At 34.3% G+C, this 22759-nt stretch overlaps 3 protein-coding genes across 5 annotated transcripts; 2 read left to right on the top strand and 1 right to left on the bottom strand.

Annotated features, from left to right (window-relative positions):
• Positions 1-32: 32 nt before the first annotated feature.
• Positions 33-1302, top strand: LOC136783722 (uncharacterized). Its single transcript, XM_066743980.1, has 2 exons — positions 33-1127; positions 1174-1302. The coding sequence occupies exons 1-2, from the start codon at positions 33-35 to the stop codon at positions 1300-1302; spliced, it is 1224 nt and encodes a 407-aa protein (XP_066600077.1).
• Positions 1303-1807: 505 nt separating this feature from the next.
• On the top strand, positions 1808-3790 carry LOC136783721 (uncharacterized). Its single transcript, XM_066743979.1, has one exon. The coding sequence runs from the start codon at positions 1808-1810 to the stop codon at positions 3788-3790; it is 1983 nt and encodes a 660-aa protein (XP_066600076.1).
• Positions 3791-16034: 12244 nt separating this feature from the next.
• LOC136783737 (uncharacterized) lies at positions 16035-21614 on the bottom strand. 3 transcript variants are annotated; one of them, XM_066743998.1, is made up of 5 exons: positions 21321-21614; positions 21036-21219; positions 20753-20935; positions 19947-20079; positions 16035-19881 (listed from the first exon to the last, which is right to left on the bottom strand). In XM_066743998.1, the coding sequence occupies exon 5, from the start codon at positions 17644-17646 to the stop codon at positions 16603-16605; it is 1044 nt and encodes a 347-aa protein (XP_066600095.1). In that variant the 5' UTR covers positions 17647-19881; positions 19947-20079; positions 20753-20935; positions 21036-21219; positions 21321-21614; the 3' UTR covers positions 16035-16602. The 3 variants fall into 3 exon arrangements, with proteins under 3 accessions (XP_066600095.1, XP_066600092.1, XP_066600093.1); XM_066743995.1 differs by having other exon boundaries at positions 16035-19576; positions 19735-20935; XM_066743996.1 differs by lacking the exon at positions 21036-21219 and having other exon boundaries at positions 16035-20935.
• Positions 21615-22759: the final 1145 nt, after the last annotated feature.

Here is a 22759-nt window from a genome sequence, read left to right as displayed (position 1 = left end):
TTCGCGTTCGCGACAATAAAGGTAATTTTATAATGGGCCGAGCACTTCTAGATACGTGTGCTACCGCGAATCTAGTTACCGAAGATTTTGCGAGAAAATTAGGACATTCATTACATCGTTGTTCTTTCGCTATCGATAATATAAGTTCTACGCCGGTGTCGACTAAGTATTCGGTTCAAATAGACCTGCACTCAATCTATTCAAAATATAAAAAAACATTAGTATTCTTAACTGTTCCTCAAATAGCAGAATTAATTCCTTCAGAGCCATTCCCACGTGAGAGGATAAACATTCCTGCACATGTAAATTTAGCTGATCCCAATTTTCATATGCCAAGGCCAGTCGATCTATTGGTTAGTGCGGGTGCAACATTAGCAACTTTTTCAATAGGGCAAATAAAATTATCAAACGGCGAAAATGATCTCATTTTGCAGAAAACATCGTTAGGATGGATAAATGCCGGTATTCCTCCCAGCTCTAGTAAACCACTTAAAACCGGTACATGTAATTTGACAGATTTGGCACCGCTAATGGTTAAATTTTGGGAAGTAGAGGAATTACAACCGCAGGTTACTCTCACGGAAGAAGAAATCGCCTGCGAAAACCATTACGTAAAAAATGTACAAAGAAATAACGATGGTAGATACATTGTACGTTTACCATTCAAAACGGATGACCGAGATTTAGGCGATTCATATAGTATCGCGCTTAGACGATTGTTTGCGTTAGAACGTCGGTTCGAAAGGGATAATGATTTAAGAATCGAATATAGCAAAGTAATTAACGAATACATTAATCTAGGACATATGTCACGGGTACTTGATAATCAAACGGGTGGATATTATATGCCCCACCATGCGGTAATTAATCCCACTAAAACAACAAGTAAATTAGGCGTAGTTTTTGATGCGTCCGCCAAATCAAAATCGGGAAAATCGTTAAATGAAGTTCTAATGGTAGGACCTACCATACAAGATCTAATAGTAGAACATCTTTTGAGATTCAGATGTTACAAATTTGTTATAACGGCCGACATTGAGAAAATGTACAGGCAAATTTTGGTACACGAAGATGATCGGTGTTTTCAACAAAGGACCCCGCAGAAACCTTATGGAAAATGGCTTTCGGTTAATTTTCTTTAAAATTTCAGATTTTATAGTTCTCAACATATAGAACAAAAGTGTCCATAGGCCCAAAGTCCGGTCATGGCTAGTTCACGAGATACAACACTTCAAAGCTAGACGTTACATACAATTTCCAGCGAGCGCGGTGCAGCCAAAAGTCGATTTACCTTACGAGTAAAGTGTGTGTGTGTGTGTGTGTGACTGTCTTATTCATCAACAATCTGAATATTGAGATTATTTGGAAGTCCTCGGTCTGTGGCATATAATGTGTTATTAAATAATTGTATGAAAATCCCATTAATTAAAATTTTTACCTTGGAGCTCAAGCTCCTCTAAAAATCACTAAAACATCTCTTTAATATTCATTTGAATAATTATACTTCCGGTTATTATTAGGTAGAAATCTCTTCTCTATTAATATATTATTAGATTATCAACAATTGCTGCTCAGAGCGAAAATATTTTTCTTGCGAATAAAAGAATAATTTTTTTTTCGATAAATATCGTTAGCTGGCGAATATATAGATTTAATAATTTTTCCTGGAGTAAAATCTGTTATTAATAGTTCAGTTAAAGTCCACTTTTAATTCACCTTCACCACTCTCCAGTGAAAAATGGCTGCTATAGCTAGACGACTATGATATTCATGTAATAGAATGTTCAACATTCGTCAATTGGCACGTATGAATGGCGATGACAACGCAGTTAAACGGCAAATGTCTATTGTAAGACGTAATGAGTTAGATTATCCTCCTAAACAACTTGATGGTAATTCAAGATTATGTTTAAACTGTAATCGGTCAATTATAAACGAAATGGCTATGATTGAAGCGGATCCTTCTTGTCTACGATTAAATGTATTGACTCAAACGGCATCTCAGACCTGCATCATTTGTAATATTTCAAATAATGTACGAAGATTATCAATACAATGCAGAGTTCAGATATTTATAGAAACAGATATCTATATACCGGATAACGTGAGGAGTTGTGAACATCATTTAAATGAAAATGGATTTTTGTTGAAAATATTATTACCTGCATTACGTTTCATCAACAGGCCTTATGTTATGAAGAGTTCACAATTGCAGATGTTCTTACATAAGCTGAGAAATGTAGGTGCAAACAGATCTAGAGGTATAGATGAAAAATTCTTAACTGAAGAAGAATTTCAGTGTATAGCACCTATCAATAAACAGCAATTTGAAGAGCTTTTTACTTATTGCGAGCCTGTACTTGAAAAGGGAAAACTTAATTATATCAGTAGAAAGGATTTGTTGGTCTTCTTGTGCAAAATAAGACAAGGATTGAGTGATGATTTTCTCAAAATAATTTTTGATTACCCTAGTAGACAAACTGTCAGCTATATTGTGTCTAATGTTAGGACATCTTTATTACAGAGATTCGTTCCAGCTAATATAGGACCTGAATCAATAACAAGACAAGAATTTATTACGCAACACGTGTCGGAGTTTGCAAATGAAATATATAATCCTCAACCTAGAGAGCCTAAAGTAGTTGCTGTGATTGACAGTACTTACGCCTATATACATAAAAGTAGCAATTTTCGGGTATTACGTCAATCCTATTCTTCTCACAAAAACCGACATCTTCTAAAACCAACATTAATAGTAGCTCCAGATGGTTACATCTTAACTATTTTTGGTCCCTATTTCTCTGATGCTCGGAATAATGATGCCGAAATCCTCCGTCAAGAGTTCGAAAAAGATGCTGAATCATTAAAATGCTGGTTTCAAACTGGTGATATTGTTTTAGTAGATAGAGGTTATCGTGACGCAGTACCCTTACTCCAACGTTTAGGAATTGATCATAAGATGCCTGCACTATTGAAACATGGACAAAGACAGCTTTCAACGCAAGATGCAAATGATTCACGTATCATTACAAAAAATCGCTGGGTAGTTGAAGCACGGAATGGCCACCTAAGGTCAATCTTCAAGTTCTTAGCACAAACAATAAATCTACAGCACGCAAAGAATCTTAACGGATATTATAGAATTGCTGGCGCCATACTTAACAGGTATCATCCTACAGTCAAAATGCAAGATGCAGATGTTCAACTTGCTAGAGAAATGCTTAACATCTCAACAACTCCCAATGTCGTACAACAGAAAGTACAGGTAGATAACTTGCGACTAAGAAATGGCCAATGGAGACGTCTTAATTATCATGATGTTTTAGATTTCCCTATACTTGATTTAGATTATCTAAAACATTTGACTATGGGCATTTATCAAATAAATCTGGCACCTTCATATATCCAAGATAAAGTACTAAGGGATAATGAAGAGATATTTGAAATTGATGAACATTTCAATGAATCAGGCTTTTTGAGAGTTCGGTTATACTCCAGATTTCGTAATGCAATAAAACATCAAATCTTCATTTCATATGAGTTGAGTAATAGAGATGACGGGAATGCTGCTGAAAATGTAAAACCAATAAATGGATATTATTGTACGTGCCAATCTGGAGCACGTACTCTCGGTACTTGTGCACACGTTGCTAGCGTTTTGTGGTATCTCGGCTTTGCACGACATCAAGAAAATATTAAATACCCTGATATATCATTACTTAATACCACATCAGATGCCGCAGATCGAGGACTTCCAGATAATCTCGATATTCAAATTGTTGATGAATAAAAAAGCCACACATACACTCGACGCACACACACACTTCACTCGTAAGGCAAATTGACTTTTTGGCTGCCACCGCGCTCGCTGGAAATTGTATGTAACGTCTAGCTTTGAAGTGTTGTATCTCGTGAACTAGCCATGACCGGACTTTGGGCCTATGGACACTTTTGTTCTATACGTTGAAAACTATAAAATCTGAAATTTTAAAGAAAATTAGCCGAAAGCTATTTTCCATAAGATTTCTGCGGGGTCCTTTTATGGCGAGACGATAACATAATCAAAACATATCAGCTAAATACAGTTACCTTTGGTGTATCGTCCGCACCGTTTTTAACTATTAGAACACTTCATAAGTTGGCACAAGATGAAGCTTTAAGGTTTCCTAGAGCTTCTAAGATTGTACAGCAAGATTTATATGTTGATGATCTATTGACAGGGACGAATGATTACAATGAAATCAAATCAATTAAAGACGAATTAACAATGCTTCTAAACAGTGACGGTTTTCATATTAGAAAATGGTCATCCAATTCTATCGATGCATTCGGTGACACACCTCACGGGTCAAATGATTCCGAGTACATATTTGATAAAGAATCAACCCACAAGTTGTTGGGGGTGTCATGGAATGTTAGAAATGATAAAATAACGTACAAGAGTAGAGGAGCTATGCGGTTCCGATGACAGGGAGTGGGGGAAGCTGTTTTGTGGTGTGGAAGGGGGATGGGTGGGGATAAGACTCTCTTAGTATGGTAGTGGTGGGGATGAGGAAGGAAAGGGTCTTATAGTGGGATCGAGTTTGGTTAGGGAGGGGGGGGGGGGGTATTTTTCACCCTATGTCACAGTTGGAAGGTCTTATAGTGGGACCGGGTTTGGTTAGGGAGGGGGTATTTTTCACCCTATGGTACCGTTGGTTAGTTATCCTACGGGGACCTAAGTTATCCTACGGGGCCCTAGTTGAGGGAAGGTTTTTTCACCCTTCGAAGTCGATGGTTAGTTACCTTACGTAGCCTAACTATTTCCGACTCTGCTACACAGATAAACTAGGTTGAGTTAATTGCTAGTTCCAGTAGTGACCGCTAGGTGACTGCCTTCCTTAATCTTCTTTCGCGCCAATGGTATTTTAATATTACGTAATTACACACACGGGTGAACTAGTTCAATTTAATTGATAGTACCAGTAATTGCCGCTAGGTGGCTACCGCAATCCCCCCTTTTCTCGTTAGTTAAATTGTAGATAGCTATTGTGATAAGTTGCTGATATCGTGCAAGGAATTAACTTTCCATCGAGCATGGAATTATAACTTTGCATGGTTTTAACTAAACCTATGCAACGAATCACTAAAATATCCTTTAAATGAAAGGATATAGTTTTAATAGTCTCCCCTATTGGGGAGAATAACAATTTAACATCAATTTCAGGAATATTAATATTTTGATAGGGCAACTTATTAAGTCCTAGCTGTTACTATACCCAGGTCAGGTTCACCAATTTATTAGGCCTTACAGCTCCTCACTTATAGTATGTCCTTAGAGGGTACTATTTGACAATTCAGAACCAATCCTAGACCCTCCCACTATTCTCTCCTTCTATGGACCCTCTCTCTAGACTTTCATTCAAGAAATCATTTAACTTTCTACGAGCGAATTAGTTAAAGTGATAAAAAGATGTTTGACTAAAATGATACATTCGCGGTACCACGGGATACGGCTATAAAGAAGCTAGCCTTCAAGAGGAAGATGTGGATGAAAAAGGAGGAGGAGGAGGATGAGACATGGAGACTGGATGAGTAACTGATAGTAAAACTTTAGTTATTGAATAAAAAAACAGTTTTAAGAATTTTTATAGCCTTCCCTGACTTATCTTTTAGCCATTTTTAGCTTTTCAGGTAAGCATATCATACGATCCATCTAACAAGCAGGCTAGGTATTAGAAAGGGAAAGAGTTGTCAGTGCACTTCATTTTTTTTTTGAAGGGTAAAGCAAAACATAACTTTTACCTAGACATTAAGAAGCTGTATTGGCACCATTCTAGCGATTGGAGAACTGATTGCTGAGTGTGCTGATATCTTCTAGAACGGATATGCTCGAGTACCTGACGCCTGAGATCATGTCATGTCATGACTTGTTACTTGATTTATGACCTTTTAAATCCTCGATTTTTTCATATTCTCTCAATTTTTTATATCCCTAGCTATCGAGAGGAATGTGCTCGTAAATTTTACCGTTTCAATTAAGAAAAGTCTGCAACACGTTTATGCAATTAAAAGAATTCTGGAGAAACCACTGGTAACGTGTCATGACCTGTTTGACGCAAATTTTCCCAAGTTCACTTTAGAAAAGTCTACAACATGATTATGCAATTAAAAGAATTCAGGAGAAACCGCTTGTAACGTGTTACGACTTGTTTGACGCAAATTTCGTAGGCGGGCAAGAATACTCAACCACCCAAATATTAACTTCCAATAAGAATGCATCTCATTCCCTTCCATGAATGCATCTCATCCCTTCCACCATTTTTAAAACCCTTGTTGTTAGCAATCGGGAAATTTCAGTCAGTCAGTTTTCATTAGTAGCTTCAAGGAGGTGAAAGATCCAGTGCAAAGCTATATTCCAAATATTTTCCTTGCTGTACCACAGAAACTCTTTTGGGTGGTAAGAATTATTCTTTTATTATTATTCTCTTTTCTTGCTATTCTATTTCAATATTTTTCTTTTCTCAATTTCTATGTTTTTTCACAGAAAAATGGATTTAACCAAGATTAATGCACTTGCAAGTGTAACTTACGAACCTAAGACTTTCGTAAAGCTGAATACTTTTGAGGAGAATAAGGAGTATCAAATCACTGAATTAGTGAAAATTAAGACCAAATATGGAGAGAAATTAATAGCGAAGCTGGCTACCGACGAATGGTTCTTCCTACCCTCAAGGATGATGAAATTACTGGAGTCGCCTGAACTAATCAAAGAACTTCAAAATGCTGAATCAGCGAATACATTAAAAATCTTATATGTTGGAGGACGATACAAAAATTTAGAATTTAAAGTTACCCAATGATAATCATAAGATAAATTTTGGAAATGTTTGTAAGGAATGTTTTTAAGGAATGACATCAATAAATGTTTATTATATCTTATTTATTTATTTTTTCTTTATTCCTCACTACATTAGTAAGATACATATAAATCTAGTCTATTAACTTACATTTCTAACAATACTAGTAAGCGGGTTATATTCAACGATTTTATCATGTATAATTAAACAAAACGCAGTAGTATTACTTGGAATATTTCTAGTACAATCAATCTCAATTTTAACATCAACAGTGCCTGACTTTATAGATTCATTTTGATGCGAACAATCGATGACGAAGAGAGGACCGTATTACACAAAGTTTTTGTAATTAAGCATTGGTTTCGACTGTTTTTCTCCTGCATAATATGAATGGATAAATTTAACATACATATCATATAGTACAGAATAACGGTTTTTTTCGCTATCACTATCAATTCTGTCATATGGATAAAATTCTGAATTCAGATAGACTTTAACAGCACGAACAGAACTGTCATTGAATCTAAGCACCTCCATATGCTACGTACTCTTCTTATTTTGTCTAAATGCTAGTATAACATATCGAGGTTTCTCCAATTGTGTTGCAGCTTTTACGGCCCATGTATGCCTCTGTGTTTCAGGTAGAAGTAGATATTCGTAGAGTTCCCAGGAACGAAAAGCCATGGTTAGACTTTTGTTTTGCTCAATCAAACGTAGAAATTTAAGTTTTGTATAATCATTCAGTGATACATGAGGAATCCTCCACTGCATTTTTTGCAAATCAATTTTGGAGTTGATGATTTTTCTCGAAGAATGTAGTGAATTTATATCATCGCGTGCTCGAATAAGAAAGAGTTCATGACGTGCATTTATTATAACTCTTCTGTAGTCTTCACAAAAAACCCAACAGCATTTGCAATGGTACACAAAAGTTGAAATGATTCGTAGACCTGTGATCTGTTAGAAACCATCCTGAATGACATAGACTTGCACTTTCCTCAGCAGTTAAGGAGATGAGATTCTTCATGGAGCTAGTAATACCCACATTCTTACAGCGATCAATCTCAATACCATTCAATTCATAACGAATTTCATCAAACAAGAATGCCATGGAATTACAGTCAAGTCCTACGACATCTTGGGCTGCTGCATCTGGAGCACGGGTTCCAACGATTATCTTTCCCTCAATGTAGAGATAACTTTCACAGGGTAGAAGAATTAAATCTTGCTGTTGTAGAGGAATTCGAATTTCATCACTATTTCCCAATGAGGCATTTGCATAAGGATTGTATGCATGCATTTCCATTTTAGTGATGCGATTGTCGAACACCGGTTGAGCGGTTACATCTAATGGATCCATTTTTATTTCTAACGTTGAAACCCAGTGATTGTAGAAAGGTGATATTTCTTCTTGTTAATGATGCTCCATCGTTACCTTCGCTCAATGTATTTTGTCCTCCAGCGTTACCTTCACTCAATGTATTCTGTCCTGCTGCAGCAGTTGGACTGATGGGCTCATCGAGTATCGGTGATTTATAAGTATTCTTGTACATCAACATTTTCTAATATGTAAACGAATTGTGATTTCTTCACCTCCGAAATTTACTATACGATCTTCCTGATCGAGAATACGCAAGGTGAGACGGTCAATTACTTTCGCAATAACTGGCAAGTAAATGACGTTCTTCGGTGTTTCTGCGATTTTATAACCTGGCGGAACACTCGGAAAAAATTCATGTATAACATGTCGAGGTCTAACGTTTGTATACGCACCAGCTGTAATGTTGCATTCAATTCGTAGAATATTTACTCTTATAATGTTTACGGGCTCGTCTGATTCAGCTAGTGTGTTCGGTGGAATAACACGATCTGATGAAAAACCCAACAAAGAGCCTATATTGTTAGGTTGTGTAAAATCAATCTGATATTTACACTTTATTTCAGTTTTTAATGTATTATTATTAGCACGTAGAACAATTACTTCTTCTTCATCACCTTCGAACATCTGAGCACGTAAAAAGTCATTTATAGCATTGAGCTCATAACAACCTGTAGGTATAGTTAGCTCCTGATCATCAACGTAAAATATATTGTTTGTCTCATCAACATTAGAGATTGAATTGAAGCTCTGAAAGTCTACGAGACCGAGTTCATAATGTCCATCTCGAAGATCGATCGGGGGAAAAAATCTGACCCCAATACCGAGTCACGGCCAGAGAGTGTAACTGTTAAAGACATTGTTCACGTAGAAACTTGACCCACAACTGACCGCATATGCTTGAATCATACGATTGATATTGGTCGTGGTGTAGTAGATTATAGCAGAAGGTCCAAAATATTCCACAAGTTCAATTGGTGGTTTTAAATTTCCGAAGGAATCGAAATACTTAACGTGCTTATTACGTTTAACGTAAGCGACCCAATGTGTTCCAGGACCTTGTTCGTCATCAAGATTCAAAATTGCGCACTCATTGCGTTGCGCATTTTGAGGTAGAGATGTACGCATAAAGACCCCCCGAAAATGCGGTATTTTACGGCAGACGTTTGATAATTGCATATTACTAGTAGGTCCAGATTTAGGAAGTCCATTTATTTTCTTTTCCTTTTCCTTTTCACTCCCTCTCCTATTCGACTGTATGGTGCGAGGTATAAACCTTGTCCCCGTCTCGCTTTCATTAAGCGATTGTGTCGATGCATTTCTTCCAATTGTTTTTTGGCTGCTTTGGTGTGGCTTACAGCCTTTGCTATACCTGCTGCACCGCCAGTTAATGCGCCCACCGCACTCAGCAGCGGAAGCAATGGTAATAAACCCCCCCATTTTGTTTTAGCAAGTAACTTTTTCCTCAATAAACCACCTCGTTTTTTCGGTACACGAATTTTTCTTTTCTTCGTACTTTTTCTAGACACTTGCAGTCCTAAGCCGAGTTTCCGTTTTGCATTCATTGATGCCCAGACAGCAGTCGCTGTCGCTCGTTCACCTACGGATGAGTCACTAGCTATGATACGTTGTCGTGCACGGCGTGCAAGTACTTTATCAGCATGATGACGCGAGGGCAGGTCCTTATATACTGAATATGCGATATCATGCTCACGGCAAGCATCATCCAGAGGGTTTATTCCTCGATCACCACGTGCTAACCGTTCATGAAGGCGAGTACCTGGTCCGCAATAATTGTAGCCAGGTACATGCAGCTCGAAGGGTAGTTTATTTAGCAGCTTATTGAAAAAAGATCCACAATCATATCTCATCATGTCATGCTTTCCTAACGGGTTCGTTGGCACATCCAGCAATTTTTTATTGAAGGCGGTATTCCATCAAAATGATCTTGATTAGGTAAATTATAATGTTCCGTACAGGCACGATATTGTTGCACTTCAGGATCTGCACGAATGTGCTCAGGTAATTTACACCAAACAAGTCGAATACTGTTTGGAAAGCGCTTCGATAGTAAAATTGTTGGAATGTATTCAAGCCGCTCAATAGTTAAATCCTCCAAACGTAGCACATCTAACATTAACATGACATAATGAGAACTGATGAGATAATCTGCTTCGAGACTATAAATAGCTTGCATGATCATAGAGTTTTAAAGTTATGAATTTCGTAAAGCAACCACTGCACATTCGTGTCTCCAACGCCGATCGTTTTATTGTCGGTGGGGGTTGTGGAGGAAGGAGTAAACGTCATGGATCCCTACTTCCATCTACAATTCGTAGTATAATTTGCGGACCCTCGAATTGCGGTAAAACAAACGTACTGCTTAGTCTCATAGAAAGTCCTAACGGTGTGAAATTTGAAAATATTTATGTATACTCAAAGTCGCTTCGACAACCCAAGTATCAATACCTTGAACGGTTATTAAAAGGACTAAAAGGTATTGGATATTTTAAATTTTCAAACAATAGCGACGTTGTAAAGGTAACTGAGGCGTTACCCAATTCTATTTTCATATTTGATGATGTTGCTAACGATAAGCAGGATAATATCAGAGACTACTTCTCCATGGGTAGACATTCAAATATTGACTGCTTCTACCTCTGCCAGACTTATGCTAAAATTCCTAAACACATGATTCGTGATAATGCAAATATTCTCATAATCTTTAAGCAAGATGGTACTAATTTAAAACATATTTATAACGATCATGTAAACACGGATATGTCATTTGAAAAATTCAATGAATTGTGTTCAAAGTGCTGGCACCATGATTATGGATTTCTAGTGATCGACAAGGATAGTACAATTCAAAATGGTAGATATTGGAAAGGTTTCGATGAGTATGCTAAGATTAAATAGTATACCGTTTGCTTAAGATTGTTCAGTTTAGAGCTAAGTGTCCATCAAATCACACACACATCAAATGAGCATGGAATAAACCTAGTATAAACGTGGAAATAAAAACGTTGACTGAATCTGGATTGAACGTGGATTAAATGTGGATTGAACGTGGAAAACATGGAAAGCAGGAAAATGGAAGAAAAGATGCTGCTAATGAAGATTGCCGCGAAAAGTAAAGTAATTCGTGAAAAATATCGTGCACTCAAATCAGGAAGAGAAATGATGGAAACCAATTTAAATGAAACTTTTAAACCAATTGTTGAACCATTGAAGAAGCTCACTGAACATAATGAGATGACCTTCGTGTCCCCGAAATATGAGTATAAACAGGAACCGCTACAGAAGACTACTGTAAGCGATAATTCTTTGATAATTCCATCGGAACGTAAAAGAACTTATTTCTCATCGACTCCACAACGTAAATATTTCGCAAACAACTCTAGAATTAAAATTCCAACCCCTTCATCTGATGATGATGATGATGAGCAAGGAAATTCACGACCTAATGAAACATTATACCTTTCTCTGGAAGAGGATGGGGATGAGGAGGAGGAGGAGGAGGAGGGAGTGAAAGTGGAAAAGGATGTTAATGATTTAGCAATACCATCATCAATGCAAGCAGAAACTCCATCATCACCATTGCAAAGATCCTTAGATTTAAATAGTTCTTTGTCAGAATATGCACCAATTCGACGTAAATATATAGAGATGTTTCTGCGTAAAAATAAGGATTTAATTGATGATAATTTTGGAATTGAACGAGATGCTAGACTTAACAAAATGAGACTTGGAAAATGTTCTTTTAAAGTAAATCGAAAAGATTTTATTATTATTGATGATGAGTATTATCAGGGTACTATTGGTTTTTTTGAATTGATCTTCATGAAAGAGCCACATGATTATACTGAAGATGATTTAAAAACATATAAGAATATTCTTTCTCAAACTAATGTACACCGAGCAGATTACAGTAGCGAGGGAAAGCTTCGTGGGAATAAGGGTCATAAATGGAAGAAAATAATTAGTCCATTATTTCCTCCAAAGAATCTTGTAAAAGGTAGCGGTTATATGTGTGTTAATGATAAACCAGTGAACTATGTACATTGGAATGATCCGAACTAATTAGTTGAACGTTTGAGACTTTTGATAGCATCATCTGCTGCAGGACATACGAATCATCATAATGAGATACAATCAATAATTGAGAAGCTTCATGAAGAACGTATTATCCTATAAAAGAGATTACACTTTCCATAATTTCCCAGTTGATTGTGTTACTTCACAATGTCGATAAATAAATTTGGAGGTATTTCCACTGCCAGTAATGTGAGAAAATATTTCCGCAAAACTGAAGATGAAACATTAAAATTTGATAAACGTATGAATGCATTTAATGCTAAGGGGAATATTATTTCAAATTTAGGATTTCATGCTACTGATGAGAAATGTGCTGTGAATATGCGTGTTCTGCTGGATAATATGAATGCTGTACGTGAGAACCATAAAAATGAAATGCAAGAAAACAGTGATATTTTACGAAGTATTGCGTTAAGACTGGATGAAACCGAGATAAGGCTGAATGATTTTCAAGTGAAATTGAGTAATTTCATGCAGAAACATGCTGCAGATAATGCAGATTTAAAGAAATATGCATCAATTTTTATGGAGAATCAGACTAAAGAGGATGCTGAATCAAAGAAACATATAATAAAGATAATACGGAATTAAAAAAAAAAAAAAAAAAAAAGTGCTATTATTCATGGGGAGAATCATGCTAAGGAGAATTCTTCTTTAAATAATTCGACAAAGAGTTTTATTAGGAAAAAGAAACTTTTACTACCATCAGTGCTCGTTGTACCCTTGTAAACCCAACACATACCTGAAGAGTTATGGATAGTGAAGAAAAGAAAAAATTGGTCGAAGAACTGCATGTACCTGCAAGACGGAATTTTCAACGTAGAAGAGTTATAATACGAGGCTTCGATGACCTCTGGCAAGCAGATCTGGTTGATATGAAGAATTATACTGACGGAGGTTACCACTATATGCTCACAGTTATTGATGCATTGTCGAAATTTGGATGGGCAGTAGCACTAAGAACCAAAACTGGCAAGGAAGTGACAGACGCATTTACGAAGATTCTGAAAAGTGGGAGATGTCCCAAAAATTTGCAGACAGATGATGGCAAGGAGTTTTATAATAGTGATTTCAAATCGCTTATAAAAAAACGTAGAATAAATCATTACTCCACATACAGCGTATTGAAAGCTACGATAGTTGAGCGCTGGAATCGCACGCTGAAGACTGAAATGTGGAAACGATTTACGTTGAATGGAAATTATAAGTGGCGAGGCATACTGCAGCGACTAGTTGAAGACTACAACGCAAGAAAACATCGTACAATAGGAATGCGACCAGTTGATGTGACGCTAGATCATGCTAATATGCTCCTGACTACAGTATACAATAATATAAAGATTGTTGGCTGTGCCAAGTTCAAAGTAGGTGATTTTGGGTAGAGGGTAAAGTGCCATAATATTTTCCTATAGCAAATTTAAGGAACTTTGGGTGAGTAGTTTATATTATGCAGCACATGCCCTCTACCGTCTCATCAACTATAAAATAATATGATATAGTAATGTTCATCCTTCCTTAAACATTTATGTACTGTATGAGGTTAATTTGGAGATTATGAAATCATATATTTTTTCTTTCAGTTACAAAATGTTGACTGTATAATAGTTTTGAAATGCAAACTATTCTTATTTTTTATTGAAATTAAATAAAACTTATTCAGAAAACATACAAACACATTTTCATTATGCATGTCTACACAATTTAGTGGATACATTGACGTGTTTAATATTATCCTTTACTAAGGAGCGAACTCATAAATAGGTAAAACTTGTATGCATGTTTAAACAAATATTTGTATTCCTTTTTTAGTGTTTCTTCGTCTTCAATAAAATAATTTTTTTTTCATAAATTACGTAATGCTTTACTATTATTTTTCATGATACCATATAATCGTTTACAAATTCCCCTTTTCATATTACACAATTTTAATGTTTTCTACACTAAAGCTGAAGATATTTTTGATGAAGAATAATAGTTATAGCCTTTCTAAACACTCGCCTTTGAGAACCTTATAATTTCAGCATCACTTATCTACACCCAGATTTTAACAGTCTAATCTCACTAGTGTTATAGCTGTTACTTATTGTATTTTAAAGTTGCTTTTTATATTCCTCTTTTTTATAATATGAAAAGTAATTAATACACTTTATTTTAATAAATATTTACACAGACGTGCCAAATCTCATTTTCCTCATTTTTAAAAATGGTCGGAGACGATTCTTGTAGATCTTATTGTGTTGTAAACGAACCTGATTTTGAAATTACTCCAGTACATCAGATTTTTTTTTAATTTTTAGCTTAAATAGTACAAAATGGCTTTTTTCGCCATTTCCATTATTTTACTTCAGAGAACGAATTTTGTTTAAATTCCACAATTAAACCATATAGTATTATTCGTTAGCTTTAAAATCCATTTTCAAAACTTATTATACTAGCAGGATGCGATGCAATAGTGGTAATTTACAAAAAGAAAATTTGTTCTCTAAAATAAAAATCATAAACTGAGGAAAACAGCCGTTTTTCAGCCATTTAACTGATATTTCAAAACACCTGATGTGATAGAGAAATTTCAAAGCCACATTCATATTCAGTAAAAAAATGGAAGAATTGCCCCTCCCCCCCCCCCCCCTCCTTCCCGTCCATTCTTGAAACTGAGAAAATTGAATTTTCCAGGTCTGTGTTATTGTTGAAGATATAAAGTCGTAGCAAACTATACATATTACAATAATAGCATAGATACCACACATGCTACCATAGGAGTTGTTGAATTGTTCTCATCTTTTCACACCGTTCAGAAAATACTTGTAAAATTTCCTTTATGGCTGCTGGTAAAAATTCCTCCATTTCCTTATCACATTCTTGTATGACAATTCCAAATATTTTCTTCTTTTATATATAAGTTGAACTTCCTGTAATCATTAAACACGGTATGAGGATCTTAATTGCAGCTTCGAAACTCGACATATAATAATAATATGAAAAATACATTAGAATATTACAAATAATATCAAATCAACAGACCTATTAAAGACACTATCTCAACTAGACCTAAGACTGTATGATGAAATTTTTCTAATTAAATAGTCAAGAGTACTTTCGATATGTAAAGTATTAGTGTTAATCAAGCATATAAACACAATATATAACATGCTATTGTTAGACAATATGTCAAAAATTACTAAGTTGATCTTTCACTCTTTGTCGAAGGGTATGGAAATTATTCTGTGGGAGATTTCCATTCTATGTAAACTTTAGATCAATAAAAAATTGAAGATGGCTTACAATAAATAAATGATTAAATCTGTAAAATAAACAAAATACATCCACAAAGCATACAAAAGATTTATTCTTGAATATGCACTTATTATATACAAAAGATATACTTATCTAAAAGTATTTTTGTTATATTCTTTGTGCATATGCCATATGGCATCAATATGTATAGTGAATGACAGGCCATTTCTCTTTGGTTTTCTTACAGAGATGGTTATTATACTTTTAATTCTTTTATGCCTCAAACTTTCTATATTACTTATTATAATCTTTTAATTTCAGCTGTAAGTATCAATGCACACACATTTACATGAAAACATTTTTGGATTACTTGTGTTCGTAAGTTTCTTCTACTCGCACGCATGCGCACAAAATACATTATAATATAGTCTACTCATCGAAAGCTCCATCCCTAGAAAGTAACTATAAAATTTTATGGCACTTTACCCTCTACCGGTGATTTTGTACGAATCAGTAAATACAAGAATGTATTCGCATAGGGATACACACCAAATTGGACAACTGAAATATTTGAAATTATAAAAGTGCAGAAAACAAATCCTGTTACATATTTACTTAGAGACTCTAGTGGTACTGATATATACGGAGGATTCTACGAATATGAACTTTTAAAAACTGCTAATCCTAATGTATATCTAGTGGAGAAGGTATTACGTAAGAAGGGTGATAAGGTCTTTGTGAAGTGGTTAGGATTCGATAATAAACATAATTCATGGATAAATAAAGATAATATTTTGTAAAAACAGTATTTATTAATAAAATTATTCAATATAAATATAATTAATTTATTCTATAATGACCCCATGGTAGAGTCGATATAATTCCGTGCACGATATAACGCTTATCATCGTATGGGCTGAGAGCTACTTTCCGTTGCGTAATCGAATAAACATTATGCAATTTTGAGCGAATTAAATTTTGATTGCGGACTTGTACAGTAAAATTTGTTAAGCAGTCCTTATAGTCCTCGAAGGTTATGTTTCTAGCAACAACTTAAGTCTTAATACCTTTAGCTTTTTTGATAATTTTATTTTGTACTTTAAATGTGTACATTTTTGATCTCAGTCCAATAAACTCTGTCATTATCTGCCCATTATTCTCATCTTTCATCAGCCCAGGGACTTTTTTATTTACTAGAGGTAAATTGTACTGATTGTTGGGAGAATAATCGCTTTTATCGAATCTAGCAAGATTCTCCCGCATAATAGTGTAAATATCATCACACTCAATGCTGTATATTAGACTATCCGTATCGGTATATAACGCTTTACATTTGCTACCGAACGTAGAAAGCATATAATCATAATGAAAATCATACAAACATGTTTTCGAAATATCAAGAATGCTCATACATACGTATATAGGCTTATCGAATTTAGCTGCTAATTTTGTTAATTCAATCGTGACCAAATTCTCACTGAATATAGTGCGACTGTGAAAATTAGACTTAGCAATCATTGCTTCAGTACCATATCTTACCTCCCACCTACTCACGAGTCTCACATCAACTCTATTTCTAACATTCTCCATAGTCTTACCGAACACCGCATTGTTCATTAATTTGAAAAGATTTTTCTCAAACTCATTTTTAGATGCTGCACGCAAACTAGTGTTCAGATCGATATATTTACGTAACCAGGTGGACTGCTGAAATCCTAAAACGCGATGAATGTGTTTTAAGACAACACCATTACGCATACATTGCTGTAAAGCACGATAGTGTATAACATAGCGCTCCTTATTTTCTAAAGTTGCAAGTAGCTTCTTCTGACGTGTACCCGGTGGTGCATCACGTACGGGACAAAATGGAAGGTCGGAATGTTTATCGTGAAGCATGCTTGGATACTCTAAGTCAACCTCTAAAATATAACCCTCGGGTGAATCTATCGGTATATTAGAGATATCCAAATTATTAACATTTTCATTCCAGCGAAATCCGTGAGTAGGTAGCGGTTGAGACATTGGCCACCCATACAAATTATTTACATCGTAGTACATTAAATACTTAGAAGGTTCCTCGGGATTGTAGTTTTGCATGTACCGATTGTGTTAGCCTTTTCATAGCGGTGCGAGCATCGGCTTAAAACACCACGTATGCCCCGTTCTACGAAAAGCAGCATTTCTACGTCAGTGAAAAGTTCTAATCTTATTCCTGTATGTTTGAGCATTGCATCCCAAGTGAAGCCTGGGAGTGTATAATAATGAGCAGGATCCAAATTATAAGTTTGCATGCAGCTATCACGAAAATTTTCGAAAACGTCAGCCAACAATAGTACATCAGTTTTCAAATAGAGATCGCTATACTCACCAAGTGTTCGTATTTGAAATTTGGTCCATACCTCTTAGCGTGATTATACGCACCCTCCCTAATATCACTATCGGATAATCTATTATAGATATCTCGCGTGGAGGTAAAGCAGTTTCTTCCAGACGGTTCAGATTATCTATGTAATCGTAAGGAAAAATACCTTTCCTTGTCAGAAGGTTAAATTGTTCTATGTTTAAATATGAGAATTCTGACTCTAAATTTTTTAACTGTGATCTCGTTAAATATGAACTCAATTTGTCTAAACTAGATGCCATAAATTTGAAAGAATCGATAAACCTTAGTTGTATACTATATTTACGGATGAATTTAGTGAATGAAATATACTTCTCCTTATGTACAGGTAACAAGTGTACTGAACCTTCATACAAGTTAGCGATTGTACCGAAAATAAAATGTGCATCATAACCTGATAAATTATGAAAAATTACAGGTATTACATGTGAATCGTTAAAGTTTAAATTACAATTATTATGAGCAGGTCCCCTATATTTACCAGTTAAATGATCATGATCGCGAACACGTATTTGATCTGGAAGAAACGGCTTTTTACATATATGACAGTTAGGCTCAGTATAATGCCTTGAATTTTCACTAATACTTAGCGTTCTCATTGGCACTACAGTCTTTAGTTTTTCGCTCGCTATGCTAGCAATTTTATCGAGTTCTCGCATAAACCATTCTATACACTCGAGTCCACGATATGATTTGTAAGTTGAGAGCGATGAATCACGAACGCTTTTAAAATAATAACCTATACTAAAAGGTATGTGTTTTTGATAAATACCAATATCGTCATCCGTTTGCTCAACTTTTTCAAGCAAGCATTCAATGTCAGCGTATATAACAAATGGCACCCTCTCACTGTTCTTCATGTTATTGAAGGAAACCCAACGGTCCTTGTCAGGTAGAACAATTCGGATGTCTTTATTGAGTTGCGCACAATCACGTTCATGCGATTTTAGTTTCTCATCATTGTGGAAATAGTGTAAGCAACTATAGGAGGGAAAAAGTAATATTAGAATATAGAAGCAGTAATTATATATATATATATATATATATATATATATATATATGGTTAAAACTTGTAACAAATGTCTTGCGCAACTTAAGTGGCGGCAGGTAGTCTAAAGGTTAATATTTATAAGGATTAATAAAATGTTCTCTGTGATTCAACTTTATACAGAGTATTCAAAAAAATATGAAAGTCACAATTGGTTTTATAAATCGAATAGGATATATTTTTATTATATACTCTGTTTTAGCTAATATTAAAAAATTTTGAAAATGCTATTGAGGATTCATAATTCAAAATGCGATATTTAAGAAACGCTTATGTTTATCTGCGCGTAATTATTAAATATACAAAGTTTTTACAATATACGTATCTGAAAGCAAATATTCAAAAGAGGTGTCACACAGTTAAATGAAACAATTTAATATCTCTTGAACTTTACTGAAAAACAAGTCTTCTCTTACTTATGCACTATAACATTTTAATAAACAGTGTGCATTTTATACATGTACAATTCAACTTAAAATTTCATGATATGTTTGAATTTGAATTCCTTTGTATACGAGTGAAATGGCGAATGAATGGAGAGCAATCGCCCACATCACATCATCAAATACTACATATATCTACAAACAAATTAAAAAACGTTAAACTCGTAAATATTTGGATTAAATAATACGTTCAGATATTTTGAAAACATTTCGATATCATCTACAAACACATGCAAAACGTAATATGATTTTATCTAATATATATATATTCAAAATGGGCTTTATACATTCACCTTTTAACATTCTACTTTATGTTAATATAAAAATTCTAATTTTTTCCTTCAAAGTATTAGCAGCTCGTCTCTATAATAGAGTTTTATTATATAATGTTAATATTTCCAGATACCATGTTGTTCGTTACACTCTGAAGCAGTTATACACTGTAAAATATCACATAATTATTTAAATGAATATTTCATGCAATATTAGATAGTAAAAAGGATACAATTTTTTTGCATTGCATTCATTTGAATCATTTTATTTTTAAGTTAAGTCCCTTCGACAGCTGTTTTAAGCAATGATCTATTCCATGCCTAGATACTTCCATTACCTTGCATTGACTTAATTTCATTTTTCATCTATAACAGCAACATATTAACAAAAATAATAATCACTTAATCTCTCGCATGACACATTTAATGTTTCACTAAGAAGAATGTCATCTTCAATTATGATTTTTAGTTAGACGTACAACTTTACTCTACCATGATGCATAGTTATATAGCTGTTATTTTTGTATAATGCTAGTTATATATATGAAAAATTATTATAACAGCTAGTAACTATATAATTTAGACCCAAAGGAGAACATTTGTCCATGTAAAAAGATAGTTTACATTTTAACATAATTAATTCTTCCTAACGCTTATGCATTTAACATATTTAGGATGGAAAATCAAATTTAAAAAAGAGCTTAAATTCATCATGGCTGTTACTAAGGTCCATAAACTATTATAACAACAACTATCAATTGTATTATCTTTTAACGCTAGCAAGCAAAATTTAATAAATTCATGTACTTATGTTATTAAAATGACCAGTCTTCCACAAAATGATAACGATTATCTAGATTTTCTAAATGTCACAAACAAACAAATCTGCACTACATCTAACATTCCAACTAATCCAGTTAAATATGTAATGATACATGTAATAATACAGAACTATTATTGCATAAATGGATGAAACATTAGCACAACTTAATAATGAAATTATTAACCAACAACAAAATTCTGATCACATCATATTTACCTTCTCAGAAAGTTCTCTAACAATGTATTGATGAAACATATCTTGCATATAGGCATATATAAGTATAAAACTCTGCTCCAAACTAATTCACTCTAATGTAAGAATATCATCACCACGTTGGAAATTGCCAAGTTTGCTGTTAATTTTTTAAAATTTAGTGGAAGCAGCTTTTCCTTGGTTTACCTGCAAAATATATTTTACAATACTATCTAATAACGATTAAAATTCTATTAATATCACCTCATGATACAAAATACATCTATACATATAAAAGTGTCGTTACCATACTGTAAGGTTGCTGCAATTTGTAATTCGCATAAGATGAAAAAAATGTGTTCAGTATATGCCTCACAAATAATAAGTGATTATAACAGATGCAGTATTAAGATTTAAACATCATATTGTCCAAAAACTCTTTGCTAGTCAAAAAAAGCCTAAGCAACTATTGCAGGAATCCAATAATTAATCTATGTAATGTAACAAAATAGCCAAAGCCAGTTTAATCTAAAGCTGATAATAAGTACAATGTGTTTACATTTAATTTAGTTTTATAAATGGATACAGTTACCTGTAATTCAGCTAAGATTAAGTAGCAGGCAGGCTACGTACAACACGAATTAAAGCTGGCTAAGAAATGTAAATCAAATCCTAAAACAATATAATAATAATCCATCGTTGAAAGACTGTTAACCTCTAGTGCATTCTGCTGAATAATATCTAGTGCAACCACCGCATTTTACAGCCTACTTATTTTTTCCTGCAATATAAAGATAAATTTTCACAAAGATATATAGCTTTATCATATCAGTACTCATAATTTTAATATTATAAAATAATTTATATACGTATCTGAAAAAGTTTATTTATTTTTATCACTTTATAACCTTTCTCAAACACACACACAAGCTCAACTTAAATGTCAAACCAACAGTTATGTTCAAATTTAAGCAATAGCCAACTCGAAAGTCACTCATATAGTATAAACTTATAGAAGACCATGCGCAATGGTAATTTAGGCCTAGGGAATTTTCGGAGAAAAGGGCCACTACCAACTACGACACCTTAACGGGATCCCTCACGCATTCTTTACCGACAGTACAAGTCAATAAACAATTCGTTTAATAAAAGTCAAATGCGAAGCAAATTGCATAAACGGGCTTCTTTATGACAAGGTGCCAATTCTAACGGGTCAATCGAGCTTAAAAAAACTCAAATCGGATGAAGAATAACGCTGTACCATTGTCCCGCGTTCTTGAAGTGGAAATAACCAAAAGTAACCTCTCTTCAAGAATGCGGCACAATGGTACAGCGTTATTTTTCAACTAATTTGAGTGTTTTTAAGTTCGTTTGACTCGTTAGGACTGGCACACTCTCTTACAAACGCCCGATTGTTCAATTCAATCCGCATTTGAATTTTATTAAACTAATTGTTTATTGACTTGTACTGTCGGTAAAGCACGCGTGAGGGATCCCGTTAATAAAAATTAAACCAATGTCTGCCTACTGCGACACCTTAAAAAAAATTATACTAATCTCAGCCTCTTGCGACACATTTAAAAATAATTATAAACAATGTCTGCCTCTTGCGACACTTTGTAATTGAGGGTTTTTTAGAGGGTAGGCGCTATCTGATAAATCCATGTTCAGCTCAATTCCTTAATGGCAATATTATGAAACAGAAACTAGCAATAGTTATCTGTATACAAATTGCTGTCAATGTATTGAGTCGAACAAAGAGATAGTGAGTCCCACACTACTTAGAAAGAAGTGGAAGAATATATATATATTTTTTTTCTTTTCGCTAAGTGTGCTATGATGCATTTTTTCAAAAAAAAAAAAAAAAAAAATTACTAAATCATTTGTACATAAGAAATTTTACGCACTGTTAACATTTCTGTTTTCGTGCGGATCATACGTGTCTTGTGTACTACATTGATTTTGTACAGCACATATGTAAATGCCGATATTAGACGATCAATTCATTGTTATAAATTTATTTATAGTTCA

This window comes from Prorops nasuta, unplaced genomic scaffold (assembly GCF_024137725.1).
Source record: "Prorops nasuta isolate Cenicafe-Biocafe unplaced genomic scaffold, Cenicafe_Pnas_1.2 PNAS00035, whole genome shotgun sequence".
Classification (NCBI taxonomy): domain Eukaryota; kingdom Metazoa; phylum Arthropoda; class Insecta; order Hymenoptera; family Bethylidae; genus Prorops; species Prorops nasuta.
This window is presented reverse-complemented; position numbering and strand designations above follow the sequence as displayed.

Excerpts from the sequence above, each read along its gene's own strand:
- LOC136783737 (XM_066743995.1), bottom strand. The coding sequence starts at position 17,646 with ATGCAAAACTACAATCCCGAGGAACCTTCTAAGTATTTAATGTACTAC.
- LOC136783721 (XM_066743979.1), top strand. The coding sequence starts at position 1,808 with ATGAATGGCGATGACAACGCAGTTAAACGGCAAATGTCTATTGTAAGA.
- LOC136783722 (XM_066743980.1), top strand. The coding sequence starts at position 33 with ATGGGCCGAGCACTTCTAGATACGTGTGCTACCGCGAATCTAGTTACC. Across the intron at positions 1,128-1,173 it reads CTTATGGAAAATGGCTTTCG|AACAAAAGTGTCCATAGGCC; the intron begins GTTAATTTTCTT and ends CTCAACATATAG.